This window comes from Glandiceps talaboti, chromosome 16 (genome assembly GCF_964340395.1).
Source record: "Glandiceps talaboti chromosome 16, keGlaTala1.1, whole genome shotgun sequence".
Taxonomy (NCBI): domain Eukaryota; kingdom Metazoa; phylum Hemichordata; class Enteropneusta; family Spengelidae; genus Glandiceps; species Glandiceps talaboti.
In genome coordinates this window covers 7,029,879-7,048,491 of record NC_135564.1, presented here as the reverse complement: position 1 = coordinate 7,048,491, position 18,613 = coordinate 7,029,879, and the positions used below count along the sequence as shown (strand labels likewise).

The 18,613-nt window shown below is 34.8% G+C and overlaps 1 protein-coding gene across 1 annotated transcript in view; it reads right to left on the bottom strand.

Moving 5' to 3' along the window:
- Nucleotides 1-11,658: 11,658 nt before the first annotated feature.
- The window catches only part of LOC144447848 (arf-GAP with GTPase, ANK repeat and PH domain-containing protein 1-like), a 100,807-nt gene continuing 93,852 nt past the window's right edge, over nt 11,659-18,613 (bottom strand). Inside the window, exons 11-17 of the mRNA XM_078137964.1 lie at nt 16,996-17,163; nt 16,155-16,228; nt 15,224-15,392; nt 14,405-14,522; nt 13,550-13,742; nt 13,112-13,279; nt 11,659-12,524 (exon numbers count right to left, since the gene is read on the bottom strand). Coding sequence (XP_077994090.1) covers nt 12,336-12,524; nt 13,112-13,279; nt 13,550-13,742; nt 14,405-14,522; nt 15,224-15,392; nt 16,155-16,228; nt 16,996-17,163 — 1,079 coding nt within the window. The 3' untranslated portion in view covers nt 11,659-12,335. The remainder of the gene's footprint in view (nt 12,525-13,111; nt 13,280-13,549; nt 13,743-14,404; nt 14,523-15,223; nt 15,393-16,154; nt 16,229-16,995; nt 17,164-18,613) is intronic.

Genomic DNA, 18,613 nt, shown 5'->3' with positions numbered 1-18,613 from the left:
TCATCACACATTTTGTCAGCACTGCTTGGTAGAGTTTGTGGAGAAAAGGAAAAAGGCAGAAAATGATATCAGCTGCCCGACTTGTAGCATGCCATTTGAGTTACCAAGTGGTGTGTCTGCTTTGACTAACAATTTCTTCATGAACGCCCTGCTGGAAGTACTTGAGAAGAGACAGAAAACATACACTTCTGAAGGTAAGAAGTTGTGTGAAAGTTGTGAAGATGTGATTCCATCGCATATATGTATTGAGTGTCAACAATATTTCTGTGGAAACTGTGTCAAAATGCACAGGAAAATCAAACAGACCAGTTCTCATCAAGTCCTGACGATACAAGAATTCAAAGAAGCCAAGGTTACCAGTCCATCTACCGTCCAGCCACTGCAGTACTGCAAAGACCACCCTAGAAATGAGGTCAAATTCTACTGTGACACTTGCCAGGTACCTGTCTGTTTTGAGTGCACTGTAGTCAAACACCGTATTCCAGAACATGTACACAAAGAAATACAGGAAGTTACTGATGAATATGCCAAAGAATTGGCCATCATGGTGGAGAAACTGAAAGTGAAAGCTAAAGAAGTAGATGAAACGAAAATGGCAACAGCTGAGAGCCTAAAGTCTGTAAAAGACCAATACCAAGTTGAGAAACAGAAAATTGAAAAGAAAGGAGAAGACATTTGCAAAGCTGTTAAAGAAGAAGTTAGAAGTCTGGTAGCTACTGTGGAGGCCAAGTTTGGACACAAAGTGAAGACACTCCAAACTGAGATGAATGATTTGGAGTTTAAATATGGAAATACTGTCACTACATGCAGTTATCTGGAAAGACTGATACAAAATGGAAATACAGTTCACTTAGTGACTACCAAGGATGAAACTAAAAGGCGTGCCCAAGATTTGCTCACCATGGAAACTACACCACCAGAGCAAAGCACAGTAGTTGAATTTGAACCTTGTGGTCATGTCAACATGCAAGGCATCTTTGGAGTGTTGAGATGTGAAGCCAGTGCATCAGAGTCTACTGTTGATAATCTTCCCAAAAGTCTTCTGAAAGGTGAACCTGTAACCCTATTAATCACAACAAGAGATGAGAATGGAAAGCCAGTTATTCCTGTACAAGTAGTGACAGTGAAGTTAGGGAAACATGACGGATCATGGGATGAACTTACAGTTCTGGGTAAAGGTGATGGTACACACACTGTAACTGTAGGTGGACTGACAGCTGACAAGTGTGACATCATCATTCAATTAGGAGATCAAACAATAGCAGGATCACCTTTCACCATTCCTGTCATCATAACAAGATTGGTTAGTACCTGGGGTTGTTGTGGAAGTGAAGCTGGACAGTTTAATGGACCAATAGGTATTTCAGTGAACAAAGATGGAAACTTTATCACCACTGATCCAGAAAATAACAGAGTACAAATACTATCAAGAGTAGGTCAAGCTAATAAAATCATCACTTTTGATCAGTTTGAACATCCTTTCTGGCCAGTAGGTGTTGCAGTGTCAACAGATAACAACTACTTCTTTACAGATCTTGAGAACCATCAAGTAGTCGTGAGTGACAAAGATGGGAAATTCACCAGATGCTTTGGAGAGAATGAACTGAAAACCCCCATGGGTATAGCCATTAGTCCTTTAGATGGTACTGTATATGTTACAGACATGGATATAGAAAACCCAGACTCTGAGGAAGGTGTACACTGCATAAGAAAATACACAGAAGATGGTCAATACATCAAATCCTTTGGTGGATATGGGAAAGGCACGGCTCAATTCATAGCACCTTGGTCTGTCAGCATCAACAATCTGGGAATGGTGTTTGTAGCAGACTCTATGAATAGCCGCATTCAAGTTTTCAATGCAGACAGTAAATACTTGTATTCCTTTGGATATGCTGGTTACACAAACCTGGAAGATGAAGCAGAAGATGAAGCAGTAGATGAAGTAGAAGATGAAGCAGAAGATGAAGCAGAAGATGAAGTAGAGGATGAAGCAGAAGCAAACAATAAAGTAGTAGAATTAGTAAAAGACCAAATCGCCCTGCCATTTGGAGTGTGTATAAGTGAAGAAAGATATATCTATGTCAGTGATGGTCTTAACAGAGTCCAGAAATTTGACATCACTGGTAGATTCATCTCCTGTATTAATACACCTGAGGATGGATTGGATTTTCCTGCAGCATTAGTGGTGACAAATGATGTACCTAGGAAAATAGTTGTGGTAGATGGAGACAATCATTGCCTCAAAGTATTTGTGGAGTAAACTGACATTATGTATCCACAATGCATCTGATATACAAGCTACTGACAGAAAAGACAGTCATTAACTGTAGAATGTATCAAATCATATTACGTACGCATGTTGTTTATTTAACCCTTTAAAGCCTGGTGTCACTGTATATTTAAGGTGCCATTACTAAAACCAAGGCTTACAATAATTAGTGCATCTGTGCATTACCTAGAAAAACTGTTATAATAGCAGAAACAATAATTGTATTAAAAGTATATTCATGAGTGAGCATCCCGAACTAACTATGCATGCATCACTATGTACCAGTTGACAGATGATCAGCTGTCATTTAATATGATAAATCATGCTCGCATATGTATTTTACCTAAGTGCAGTAAGTCTGTACAAAACTGAATACTAACATTCAATATTCCCATTTCTCATTTCCGAGATTCTCACTTTTGATAAATTGAGACTTGAGTTAAAAAAACAAGTTCTATAATATAGAATGTCAAATGATTTCAATTCTAGTGTGAAATACTAAATTTTCGATGGAAATTTATTTTCACTGTTTTTGCTGATGTGCTTTTCTACTAAACTAAAACTTGAAAATACTTTTATTTCATAGATACCTTTGCATACTTTCCTAAATCATCAAAAATATGGTCCAGGAAAACACAAGTCTCTTTGCAGTGATAAATAAATCCATTGAAAAAATAGTATGTGACATTACAATTATTGTATACTTCATTTAGTATTTTGAATATTTTTCATACCTGTATTCTTGTTTCAAATGTGGGTGGACTTGATTGACTCCCCCAGTTTCTCACGGGGTACACTGGTTCAGTCTTTTAAAGGCTTGTTTGATATGAGGGGGGGGGGGGGTTTGTACACACATTATGTTGGGGATACCGAAATAGCCCAACCAATTGTGTCAGTTATAGCCAGTCAAACATGGTGGCTGGCACTGATAAACGTAATCTGAAAGTTTATATTTCTGATATATGTACTTAAAGTAGCAAAATAACGTACTTGCATATGAAGCCAAGCGTTGAAATATAATTTTATAGAGCAGCTTTAGTAACTTTAATGAAACAAATTATTCATAGTTTCCTCTAGAGTATAACTGTCACTTCTAAGTCATTCAGAATGTTAAAGTCTGATTATGAAATGAAAGTATCACCAACATATACAATTGCACTTACTTTTTTGATACTTTTCTTTATTTTTAACTTTTAAGGTGTAAACGATGAAAAAACACAGAAATAAGTACAGGCACCACATAGACAATTGATATGATTATAATTACCATTAAATGTTTTATGACAAGATTGGTTAAATCAATTGCATTCCATGATATATAGATACTTGACAATGACTTCCTACCACATATAATTAGAATTAGTGTATGTAGGGATTATGTCAACTACATCTTTGTAATGAAGAATTTCTGACAAAATCAGTGTATTTAGCTATGTTGGTGTATGTTTGCAGAATTACATGAGTTAAGGGTTTAGAATTGCTATATTTACAGTCGCTGTACAATTTTCTCTGTGGTATATTCCAAATTTGTCTTGTCTAAAAATGTCATGACTTTGTGTATGGGGTCAGTGACACTTAAAACTACTGGTAGTCTAAAATTCAAATTTATACTTTCAAGGTTCTATATTTCCATGTTTTTTATGGTTTCCACTTTCTGGATTCCAGGTTCGAACCAAAGAGCTATGACAAACAGTTACTATTTGAAAAAAAAAGAACACTGGTTTAATAATTGCATTACTAGTATTTTTGTATACATTTCAAGAATATGTTTCAGAAGTGATGACGCCCTCAGTGGTCATTCAGTAAACGTGATGGTACCCTCAGTGGTCATTTTGGAAAAGATATACATGTACTATACTAACTGAGGTGTAGGGTCTATGATAAACACATATCAATGTCACTTGTTAAATTATGAAAACGACAAATTTAGCTATTTGGGTTTTCTTAATTTTGGTCATCACCATTCATTAGAAACACTAACTGGATTTAAATTTACACTAGCTGATTTGATATATTAGGGAAGTAAATTTTTATGCACTTTAAATTGTACTTGAAGCCGGAGCATACATAACCATCATTTGCTATTTGGGGAACTCAAATCTGGTATAACAAAATTATTATTAGTTAGTTAGTAGTTGAAACCCACATTGTGCCCTTAATTGTGATAACAAGAGCATACTACACACTCAGGGAACCTGTAACATGGTTCACATACCTCAGACAGGGTTGGTGCCACACTTAGCTGTACCAGCTCAGTGGAGCCACGGGTGGTGAACCAGCTATGTGTACAATATCCTTGTAACAGCTCTGGCCAACATACTAGGTGTAACACCTAAATTTGACAGATGTGTAAGTGTCAACATCAATGTAACATATGGATGTTAAAAATAACAATGTAGTATAGGGTTGGAATGGGTATTATTCCACCATAGCTGTTAATAAATGAATGACTGTGTGCTAGGTATGCAGTACACAGCTATGGCCTGGGATGTGCAACAGTCGTGGCACAGAGGTGGCATTCCACATCCATGCAACAGGCAATTTTTGTCACAACCATATACCAACTATGTAGATCAACCTTGTAACAGGGCTGTGAGGCACACAGCTGGTACATAGCTGTAGTCTTCTTCCTACCACTAGGATGTGGTCACATCCTAGCACTGAGATGCGCACATCCGAATGCTAGGATGTTCAAGGTTCCCTGTGTAGAATACATTTTTTTATGCCATTGAAGGCATTGTGCTAGAATAGTAGTTTAATGGAGATTTTATGCACATATTTTCATCAGAGTAAAAATGCTTGGAAACTGAAGAGGAAGCTAACACAGACAGTGACACGAACTAAAAGTATCATTATTGCAACATGTTCACAGGCTATCAACAGACATTGATGTAATTACATTAGGATGGCATTTTGATTACAAGTTTTTCTCAAGTTGCCGGAAATTCAAAGGATGATTATCTATATCCATGTTTAAGGCACTACTATCACCCAATTATGTAATCCACTACATACAATAACAACAGTTTTAGTTTGTGTCTATTGTACTTACCATTATAGGCCTAACAAAAAAATTTGTGTGGTTCCGATTACACTCTACAATAGGTGGGGCTGGTAGATTTTTTATTTCATATTTTATATATATCTTTTTTTTTCATATGTGAGTGTCTAGTTCAGGTTAGTTATGATTTCCATTGTTTTCCATACAGTCTCTGTGTTATTGGTTTCTTCTTATCAGATGTACAGCCATTACAGATTGGCAGAAGTTTTATATTGACTTTTTAAGTTGGTGTCAGTTTTCGTATCCACTATTTCTGCGATTTTATTATTTTTTTTCTTGAATACATAAAAAGAATTTAGGGTCAGCAGTGAAAAACAAGGTGGGGTCAGATAACTGGAACCAAACAATTTTTTTTTAGGCCTTATCAAGTTTGAAAATTTGTTGATTGCAAAGTAAATTATATTATGATACTCACACAACACACAGTGTATCTTTGATATCAATTTTATTACATTTTGTTGACTATTTCAGTGTCCAAAAGTGAACTGTTTTAGAAAAGAAATTCTACATTCATACTGTTCAAATTCATGCTACATTTTTGTGTAAATAAAAGTGACTAATTCTTCCTCGCAAAGAAAATGGCACGTGTGAACAATACATCAATTTGAACACTATTTACATAAATATTCACAGAAAAATCACAAAATAAAATCTCTTTCAATTTTTTACATGATGGAGAAGATACAATTTTTATTTTGTTTTGAATTTCAGGGTTCATACAAGAACCAAAACTTTTTCAAGAGAAAACTGCAAAAGTCTTAGAACGAAAGCACACTTTGATATCTTCCATTCAATTTGTGAGAGACAATTTAGGCCATTCAGTGAAGTGTTACAAGTATTTCAAGTCAAGGGGTGGTCAGGTTGTCATTCAAATGTGAAACATGGTTGAGAGAAGCATTATTTTTCAGAGAAAGGGTTTACAGGAGAAATGACATATTGCCTTGGTGTTTCACTAATGGGACAAGTTTTTTACACAGAAATAGAGACACAATTCAACTCTAGACTAACAATAACAGAGAAACAACATACATAGCAAGATCCTTTACCCAAACACATTGAAAAGTTATAAAGCATTGCTATTCTTTTACTATGTAGTAAAAACAGGCTTCTATTGAAAAATTAGTCATGGACTTCAATTGTGTACTTTCCAACTGATTGATACCTTGTCTGTTTCTACATCCCCATTGTGCAAAGTACCTCTATAATTGTTTCTTTTGTATTTTGAAGTTGTCTGTCTGTCTGTCTGTCTGTCTGTCTGTCTGTCTGTCTGTCTGTCTGGCTGTGTCTCTGTGTGTTTGTGTGTGTCTGTCAGTGTATGTGTCTGTCTGTTTGTTTGTTTGTTTGTTTGTTTGTTTGTTTGTGTGTGTGTGTGTGTGTGTCTGTCTGTTTGTTTGTTTGTGGCTGTGTGCCTGTGTCAGTGTATGTGTCTGTCTGTCTGTGTGTGTGTGTGTGTGTGTGTGTGTGTGTGTGTGTGTGTGTGTGTGTGTGTGTGTGTGTGAACCATTGTATCGCATGAATGAAACACCTAGGCATTTTCATTTCTCCTGTACTAAATTTTCTCCATATCATAATATCATGGTTAATCATAAAGAAATAATGCTTGATTCATAACTTATACAACACATAAAAATGAATTTTTTTAACTTCATCATAATTGATGTGTGAATCAAGCTCATACCAAGGTTGTGGAAGGCTATCAATCAGTTCACAGAAAGTGTAAGTGTGATGACCTATCATAGTATGGTCTGACCCATCAAACGTAACAGTTATAATGTGGTCTGTCCCACCAACACACACCCTAGTCATCACAGCTTTATGTGTGTGATACAAATAATGTAAGACTACATCTTGTAGAATTACTGAAAACAGAATTTAGGTTTTTGTACTTTTTGTCATTTCACAAAAAATAATCCACAAATTGATTGTACATCAACAAACAAGCACATTAACATTTAGTATAATTGTGGCAGTGTAAATAACAGCTAAAATTGTTTTTAATAACCACAATTTATGATAATTCATATTTCTTTTACATTCCTAAAATGTATGGCCATATTTGACAATATCCTATGATAAATTCATGATATTTAAATATAACCCTACCACCTACACCAAGAGTAAACAAGATCAATTCATTGCTTCTACACCAGTTTAGATCACTAAATGTTACTTAAAGTTGAACAGCTGAGGGGTTGAGATAATGTTACAATACAAACTACCCATCCATTTACTTGATTTTTTCAAATAAAAAATCCAATCGTTGTAAATCACTGTCCTTGTACGGCAACGCTATCTCACATATGTATCATTTTTTGTTGGGTCAACAGAAAAATACACCTGATTTGCAAGAATGAATATATAACACTGTCTCCTGTATATGTCTTTTTCACACATACTATAAACATATGATATATATATATATCGGTGTCCAAACTTTGATTCCCGGATTCTATGCTAACCGGCAAGGATTTCACTACAACAGAACAGACATGGATTCCAGGCTGAATATTAATTCAAAGGTATAAATGTTACTCATTTGGGGCAGACACGTGATTTCTTGGAAAAAGATATTCTAACTATACGTAGTAATATGTATGAAGAGCTAGCCATTGTTGCTATACAGTATAATTATTACTAAAATATCTACATATATTGAAAGTGGCAAGGTTAGTGTCAGTAAATCTTTTACAAAACAGTCTCTGACAAATAATAAAGAATCAAATGACTACAATTCTACAACATCAATAATATATCGGTATTTTGTAATTCAGGAAGTTTGTAACATGAATCTTAGTGTACTCTTTTTAGGACCTAAAATACAGTTGTTGGTGTCACTCTGATAATCTGTGTGTGTGTGTGTGTGTGTGTGTGTGTGCAATTGTGTCTGTGTGCATGCACGTGTGTGTAGCAGAGACTGTTAGCATGACATCCAAGACTACATTTTACAAGTCCAACTCTTTCTCTGCCATCAACAATCTCAACACATGATTTCTTGAGTATAACCAAAGGTGATAGGTCATAGTAATATGGAAACATAGTTTAATAATCCTAATTCTAGAAATTTTTAAATTATTTTCACAGCTGGAATCCCTCATCAACAAATCAATGTATACCAAAATACATGGTATAACAATCCTAATTTCACAAAACTGTCTACAAAAAAACAACTCATGATCTGCAATGATTGGCACATTTTGAGCTGTAACTGTCTAACACTTTATTTTAACAACCTGATGATATGTGACCTATGACCTTGACAATACTGCAATGAATCATGGGTGAAATCACTGGGAGTAACTTTCTTGAAGTAGTTGTAGATATAATATAGCATACTAATAATCAACATCCTTGTTAAAGATGCACTAGCTGCAACTGGAATGTGTTTTTTTTAAAACTGTTTAGTCAGATTAAATGACTTTAAAAATCATAATCTTATACACAGTACGCATAGTATGGAACAATATATCCAATAAAATTAATTTTCAGGGGGGGGGGGGGTCTGCACCCAAAAATCAGCACCACAATGATTCACAATTTCAATTCATGACTATACTACATATAGATAAACAGACCTCTAATTATGATGTACAATGTCTAATTATTGGTATTTTAAATGTAAGAATTTTCAATGAATATATTATCAAAAAAAAATAATACAGTATAAAGTCCAGTTACAGCGAGTGCAAGTTTAACAGCTTTGATAGTCATACACTTGCTATTATGTGTAGTGAAAACACAAAGTGTTGACATATATTGGAAGGTAAAAAGTTTGACTGGTACGACTAAAGTTATGAATACATGAGCTTCATTCACGTTCCTACATCAGTAGTTGTTTAAGTGGTCATAATGGATGTCAAATTGGGATTTATTTTGGATTTTTATTCATGAAACAACTCTACTATGTTGATAATTGTAAAAGAAAGTGTCTATAAAATGTTTCTGGGTTTGCTATAAATGAAAGAAACTCACCATAAAGTAATTTTTTGAATTTGTTATAAATGAGAAAAGAAAAGTGACGTGTAGGAATTGAACCCACGTCTCCTAAACACCAGAGTGCTCTAACCAGCTGAGCTAATGTAAAGTTTGTTATTGTACATACAAAAAGTTTGTTTATTGTACATACAATAACAAACATTTCAAACCTTTTTTTGGGTGATTCACTAAATTACAAATTAGGACTTGGTATATGTTGCTTCACATTGATTTTTCAAATAGGAAAACATAGTAGAATTGTTTTATGATCCAAAATGACTATCAATTTTGTCATCCACATAGCCACTTTAACCAAATGTGTGGATAACATGTCAGAGACTTTACAAGAAATACACATTACTGGAGGTATGTATCATGATCTGTTACAACAATCGATAACTGACTGTTGACCCAATGACCTTTGACCTCAGCACTGAAATTCTCAACTGTTCTGCATATATAAATCATAAAGAAAACTTTAAAAATAAATTATGAAAATTTTCACAGGCAATTTACAGAGGTGTTTTTTTTTCAGCACATCAGCAAACTGTTTTCACAACACATACCACATAAAATTCCTCAAGATTCAGGAAATGTCATAAATTTTTTGACATTCAAAATATCAATTTTTTTTCTATAAGTTATATACAGGTTAAGATAACAATAAATACACAGTGCCTACATCTAATCTGTCTTGAAGGCTTTGGTTTCGACGTTTTCTGTTTTTTATTACACAAGCCCACAGAAAGAACAGTATGAACAATTGGAATTCAATGACGTGCCCCTATTTCTGAATCAATAATTGCAAATGGCTGTACCCCTACTTTGAAACAAAAGTTGTGTAGTCATAAGGATCAACTTCCGTGACAAGCAATTACTTTTTTGGTGTATTTGTACATAAACTTGTGTACCTACATAGTAAACATGTTCACTTTTGTCAAGGATAAGCAAGGAATGTTGACCATATTTGGGTATACACTAGATCAATACTGCCATATAAGCAAACAAATTTACATATTTTCATGAATTTGAAAGTTCATCATGTGGACCATGGATATAGACTGGCAGGTAAGGTGCATTGACCCTGTTTTGACATGAATTGCCAAGTGTGTTGACCATGTTTGGATATTACCTGTTAGATGTGTTAGGTATAATGACCAAATTTGGACACTGACATGAACCTGTGTATTGACCATATTTGGATGAACTGAAAAGTCATATGTTGACCATATTTGGGCGTGGACAAAACTGCACATTATTGGAACTCTGTGATTGGTCAAATTCTTTTTAACTTGACCATATTAGGGATCAAGTCAAAATTACAGTACATTTAATGCATAAATGTGGGTCATGATTCAAACCTGGCATGGGTCTAAAACAAGTAAATAATATTGCAAATATAATACCAGGCGTAATGCTACAGCAAAATTTGGAGCTACTTTCAGCTGACAGAAAAAAAAACTTGATAAAAAATATACAATAATTGGCAGTTATGTTTTTGATACATTGCAATTAATAAGAATACATTAAATATATTTACATAACTTAATTAAGATAACAAAGGCAAATTTCTCGGAATTGTTTTTACACAGGATGAAGAAAATACAGATTTATATGGTGTCAGATTTCTTTTGTATCTTGCAGCAAACTTAAAGGTGCTTTTCAAATATGTTTTAGAGGTTTAATAGTGATATCTTTTGACCCTTGTTGATAAAGAATGACCTGTAGATCTCTCAGGCATAGACAAACAAAATCCCATTTTTTACCACAGGATATGCTGTTTATGTTTTCCCACAATGCATCAGTAAAGATTTACTGTTGATAATCAGCCATAGTATAACTGCATTATGGGAAATATTGTATTCAAGGATTTGTCAATCATAGACAAACAAAATTAATTTTTTTACCCTAGAATGTGCCGTTTCTGCTTTCCCATAATGCAGCAGTCAATATTTACAGCTGATAATCAACATACCAACCCTACAGTGATGTTGCATCATGGGAAATACTGTATATGTGAACATCAATGGTAAACAGGACTAGGCAAGTTGTATGATTTGATAGTTGGTCCCACAACATGGACAACTACTTGACTAACCCAATACAAGCATAGAATTGATGCGTTAGACTAATTCTAATAGGATATGGAAAAGCGTTTAAAAGGCTTTTCTCCACAGCTACCAGATATATTAAACTACATCAACTTCCTTGATGTCAATAATAGCATTAACGAAGACAGGATAAATTTTTTTTTACACAGGAGCACCATAAGTTTCCAATAAATTAAATTAACATTGATACTTTCTTGGCACATAAAAAAAAGAAAAAAAAATCTACTTAGAAATGTCTGCACAATCTAAAGATGTACAGTAAGTAGTTGGTCTGTATTTCTTTGTATATTACACAAAACTTAATTTACACAATTTAGCTGGTGATTTCTCTCGTCTTTCAACTGGCTGTACAAATTTCTGTCAAATAACTGATGGTAGAATAGTCTTTCCATAAATTTCTTTTTTCCATGACTGATGGTGACATTGCCTTGTCACTAGCTGCAATAGAGTTGGAGATGGAACTGCGAGTACTAACTGTACGATTCCATTTTGTAGCTGATAAGAATGTCTCACATGGTGTTGGAACTCTTCCTTGTGTACAACCTGTAACCCATACTTTCAAAATCTAAGAGCAGAATGTGCTAAAAGACACCAACTCCTGTAGCTTGCCATGCACATCTATAGACCAGGCCTCCAATACAATTTGAAAACTCCATACTGCCAATTCACACAGAAAACCAAATCACAGATGGTGCAGGTTGTAGTTCTCGTAATTTACTCCACCAGCTAGTGTGTATAAATATATATATATGTTAGTCTTCCACACCCATAGCTCAGCTGATGTCAGTTGACATGATGTTCCATCAGCTGACAGCCCAAATCCACAGCGTAGTCACTTTACCATCTTATCAAACATAGCTGGTTGTTCAAGTTTCTATGACAGTACCATACCAGCTAGTTATACACACCAGCTTGGTCCTTATATTACACTAGCTGGCAGTTTATCAAACATGGCTTTGTTTTTACTATTTTTCAAAGTCCTGTCCACTCTTTCACCAAGACAGCCACTGTTTTGAAGTATTCTAAGACAGTCCTCAGCACCTACAGCGTTAGCATAGGAAAGTGCCGTCCTTCCATCAGCATCTACACTGTTCACATTAGCATTATACTGTAGAAACAATTACAAGAGTAAAACGTTAACATCATAAACACTATTTTATCACATACCCAGCATCACAATTCACTCCAAATATAATTCAATAAAGAGCACGTGCATCAAACCCATTTTCTGTATCATGCCCAAAATATGGCAAGTGGTGTGATTGTCAATATCTATTCACCCAGTGATTGGCTTTGATTTTTTCTCAATATCTTTACGTTTTTTTGTACATAAAATAATGTTTCACTATCAATTTACGTGTTTATGTGACTTAAATGATATTTTCATACCACTACATAGGTAAACCTGTATGGCCTGTATATGGGTTTGTGGACCTTGGTAGTACGGCTTACAGGCCCTCCTAAATTAAAGTCACACCCTTCAGCTTTACAACTTAGGCCTACAAAACCCATATCTAGGCTGTAAGAATTATTACACTACACAGTAAGCAATACAAATGATGTAGAGTAAAACTTGACAAGTAGAGCATCACATGTTGAAAGTAAGTAGAAAACTGAAACAACTGTGGCATGATAAGTTGTAGCCACTGTGTGATAACAGGGTAGTAAATGACTTTGATTGCTAGATCAACTTACCCATATAAGTAACTGTGTGATAACAGGATTGCCTAATGCACAACTAAGGTGTAGAGACGTCCTTCCATCACAGTCACCGTATCCTGTATTCACATCATCTGGTGTACAATGTGCTAGAAGTAGTACTACTTGGCGTAAATCTTCTCTTGTGACAGCATCTAACAATTGCTGTGGAGTCAAATGAAAAGATAGTCATGTACATATAGTAATACAGGTATACCAGAAAGGAATGATTAAACATGTTCTTCACACGAAATAAATTTCAATTACGATTCTGAAACATTTTCCTTCTGTCTTATGAAAGGATGTTATATTAATTTGAGGTTTTCCAGTTACTGCATACAATTGAAAATACTTGAATATTTGCATATACTGCAGTCCTTACCTGTCCAAAAGGTATATCATGGTAAGGTGGGGTGGTAAGAAGTCTACACTTACCTGTCCTAAAGGTATATCATGGTAAGGTGGGGGTGGTAAGAACTCCTTCTGTTCATACTTGGCCCTTATCCATTTCTCTTTTTCTTCCCTCGGTGTTGACGGTGATGGTTTTGTTTTCCCTTTCGATGAAACCTCCCACACACTATTGGCTAATGAGTTACCAATGGATGTCATAACAAGCATGAACTCTGACCTGTCAAAGTACAATATAGGGTGTGATCTAATGACTTGTGTTTTCACCTGCCAGTCAATCAATGCTGTCACATACTATGATATTTGATGAAATTCTACACAACCATACACACGTACTAATACTAATATGTTATCTCACAATTTGTGTAAGTATGTAGAAATGGCATTCATGGTAACATGTAAGCAAATAAGTTTGTTTACAGAGGTCACATGCCCAAAGAGCTTATACAACATAAAATATACAGTTCAGAAAAGATAATGGAAACTCTGTATGAAACTTAGTTTCTCATAATAAATGAAACATGTACGTTCATTTAATTTTGTGACATTTTGTAAGCTCCACGGTAACACAAACAAGCAATTATGAGGTGATATCAGCTAATAACCTCACAATATCTTTAATATTCATTACATTCAGACTATCCTGGTAAAAAGCACCCTCCATTCATTCAGTATATTCTAGGGCACATCACTTCATAAATGTAATTTTCCAGGATTTCCACAGAAGAATTACCAATATGGACAAACGATGAGGTAATATCACCACTGAAGAGTTACATTTTTTCAAGGAGAAGCTTGGCATTCCAGGTTTTCCCAGACATATATATAAACTCTGAGTCCAGTTTTATTTTCAAAGCTAGAGAGAAAACTATTTTAACTTACGGCCAGTCATCCAACTCCAATGACCTAACCCTTGATACATGAGTTCCTAGATTCCTATGTATTCCTGAACACTCTATACAAATTAAAGCTCCTAGATTTAAACTGGCCCAGTCGGGATCTGAGGATTAAAAAGGAAAATATAACATTTGATTTAGTAACAATCTTTATTATACAATATCACAGACACATAGTTGTTTTTACTGATCACAAGAGAATGTTCATATGTCAGGTAATAGGAATTTTCAACATTTTATAATCATTTCAGAAATTCTATTCTTACAAGACAGTTTGAGGACTTTCAAGTTATTGCTTGTAATTTCAGGACTCTCAAAGAACATACAAAGTGAGTAAACATTCCTACCTGTGTATTCACAGTACAGTGTTTGACTAGGGAACTTGCAAACCTGCCATGTTGAATGTTGCATCATGGGAAACATGATAATAAATACGTATTATAAACAATGTTGATACATTGTTTGTAACCACACATAATCAATTTGACCTGACCATTGTGGGAGGTTTATTTTATCGGTAGCTCCAGATTAGGTATTACGATAGCCTCAGGTAATCCCATAGTCCTTTTCATCTGAGCATGCTCAGTCTGGATTGCAAGTTCCCTATTTCAAAACAGGCTAGGATACACAACACACATATACATGCTCCAGTCTTGAAAAAAAGTGGCTACTCTAAAATCCCTAACCCTACTGTTACTCTGTCCTTTTCATTTAAATTTGGGTTACAAAACACGCTGTTGTACACATCACATATGTTGGGCCCATTTTTCTTCAATTTTACCAATTGAAAATAAACACAACTTACTTGGTGCTTCACAGTCCACACACAATCCATTGCCCAGCACACTTCTAATGGACTGAATAGCTGATTTGTCACCTAAACTGTTAGTTTTGTTTTTAGATTTGGTACTCTCTATACCCTGTATTGCAGCTAGTATCTGTTGTTCTATTGCTTGCACCCAACCATCACGGTCCTGAAAGAAACATAGACAACAAAATAAAGTGAGCAAATACATCATGTGGAAATCACAAAGCACTGAGGGTTGATTCATCCAAGTTTAATAGACCTGTTCCAAGATGGTTCCAAGATGTACTGCGCCTATCTCCATACAATACCATGTACTGTGTACTTGCTGAGGGGTTTGCACGCGCAGTGCATCTTGGAACCAGAAAATCGACTATTTCAAATTTGTTTCATATTTCATAACTCTGTCACAAGATAAGTAGATAATGGAAACAAATTAATCTTGATTTTGTCATGTCATACTGTAAGCTTCTTTGCAAGAAAGAATGCAAAAGGGGCCTCTTGTCCAAACTTGATTTTCCATGGTAAACATTATTCAAAATACTTTTGCTCAAATCACTGAAAATGGACACATATTGATTGGGTCTTCATATAAAGATGCTGGTCAACTTAAGATTTTCATGTATTATTAGGGAATGGAGATTGACAATGCCTGATAATGTGATATCACACAGCCAGTATGTTAAAATACCCTAATCAAATATGACAGCGCCCTCTTTGGTGAGTCCTAAATACCTTTTGTTTTTACTGTATTCTTCATCTTTTGCTCTTTATATATTTAGTTCTCCCCATCCTTCATGACTATTATATCATCTTTTTTGAAATTCAACATTCTTAATTCTGTTATAAATCTCTATTTTTAGTCGTACAATGTTTGACATGAATTGATTTACTTCAAGTCATGAATGAGTTCCTTTGTTCATTATCTTACCTCACTACTGCCGGCTTCAAAATGCCATTGTCTGTTATCTAGTGACACTATTACAAACTCATATTCATCTGATTCTGTTGGAGAATAAAAAGTCAATGTGTTAATACAGAAGTATGACAAATACTCCAAAATGTAAAAATAATGGCTCTTGAATCAGGGCTTATGCTATACAGCACTGGCACTTTATCAGGAGTTCACTTTTTACTGAATTATAGGCACTACATGTAAATTACAACAACTTCTCAGGAGTCATTTTTTTTCCAGCAGAATATTGAATCTTTTAAAATATACACAAATATTTTTTGTAAGTTCCTCTTCCATACAATGGAAAACATTGCTATCAACAAACTAAGATAGACACAAACTAAAACTAATGATGTTGCATGTGGTAAATTACGTAATTGGGTGATAGCGGAGTCTTGATTATGTGGACATAATCACCCTGTAATCAAGATAGTGTAAACACTGTATGAGGTTGAATGTGTGGCCATTTGAGGGAAACTTGTTATCTTAGATACCACCCTACTGTGGGTGTAATTATTGAAACTGATGTTAGATTATGTAAATGGGTATATCAGTGTCTTGATTGTGTGGATACAATCCCCAAGTAATCAAGATAGTATAAACATTGAATGAGTTTGAATGTGTGGCCATTTGAGGTAAATTCGTTATCAGAGACACCACCCTACTGTGGGTGTACTACATGTGGGTGTTGTATGATCCTATACCAGCTACAAGAATTTGGGTGAGCAGTCATGTTTACAAACGATATGGCTGGTCACCTGAATTTTTGCAAAAAAAAACACAACAAATTTTACTTAGCAATTTCTTGTTGTCTTACCATCAGCTTGACTAGCATCCATACTTTTTGTAACACCAGAACTTCTAATTCTCCGATGTTTCTTTTTAGAATGTGCTGATGATGGATCTAGTTTGGTATTACCACTGACAATACTACCCGCCGTAGATCCTATACTTGCCAGTGCCGATTCCAAACCATTAAATATGCCTATTGAGAAGACAAGATAACGAACAGCCCATAACGTTAGTTTTAGATTTGTTCCATGTATGTTATAACTCATCTTCTGTTCTACAGCTGTACTGTTTGATATTCCAACACTTTCAGGCTGCGTGTTTTGTCTCATTTTAGAACTGTTGCACCATAGAAGCCATAGCCAGTTATAGATGCCAACATCATTACCAGAAGTGTTCTGCTTTTCTGATACAAATTCAAAATTTAATACTGGTGTGTGAACTCAAGCAATTTGACTATTTTATTTTGGTCACATTATCAAGATTACTTTTGGTATTAACTCCAAATAACGGCCAAAAAATTTAAAATGTCACGTTCTTTGGAGAGCGATTAGCTTAGAACTTTCACTGGGTTGATTGAATGACTACATCATCTCAACAAATAAATTAGATTGAGAGGGCATAGTCAAGATTCTTAGCAGCAAAGGTTCTGAGTAAGCAAATGGTTTGTATATTTCTATATGACATGAACAAACAGAAAACTTAAAGCTAGTCGTAAACATACTTCTTATTTTTGTCAACATATTGACATCAATAAGTAATCATTGCTATTACAGACAAAACTACGCCATATAGGTGTTGGAATGTACAAACAGTACCAGAAGTACAAACCATTTCAGCCATCTTGATGGTTATTATGGATACACATTTCAATGTTGCCATGGTTACACATTTCAATGTTGCCATGGATATACATTTCAATGTGACCACGTCACTCACAGTGTGTGTGTTTTAGGATTGTAAAGTCAGTGATGTCAACTTCCAGACAAATCTTACCACAAAAGTGCATATATCTGGTGGCATTTCCAAACCCTCCATCGTGATTTGTTTTGGGTGTTAGCATTTAACAACTAGCATGTTAGATTACTGTCATCATTGTTATACTTCTACTGCAGTGCAGTCTTATACAGTGTTGCAGTTGGACTACTGGCATTCAGTTAGAGTTAACTATTACAGTATCTATTCCAATCAGGACACACTAACTCATTTTACAGGTCTAGTCAATACAGCATTTTGCTTTGTTAGTGTTAATAATATTGTGCATGCAATCTAGTTTAGACTTTATTTCCAGCACAGTTGAAACAAATTTACAGAATCTTTTGCCGATGCATGGAGTAAGAACATTGAAGATTTGAAAGGTATATGTGTATGTATTTGAGAAATGTATATCTTTTTGTATAGTTATGGGTTCTTGACTTTGAAACAAGTGAAGATAAAGTTCCCACTAATATACTGAATTGATGAAAAACTTCCAAATTTCAAAAGTTGCTTGCTTAAGTAAAGAGGGTAGGCATGTTGTTCAGTCTTGTAAGGCAACCTTCTTCCTAATTTGTTGAATGTTAAATAATTAAATAAAAGACTCCTGTTATACATATTATGTAAATCTTTTGTCAAGTGTTATGTGACAAAATTATCGATCCTAGGTT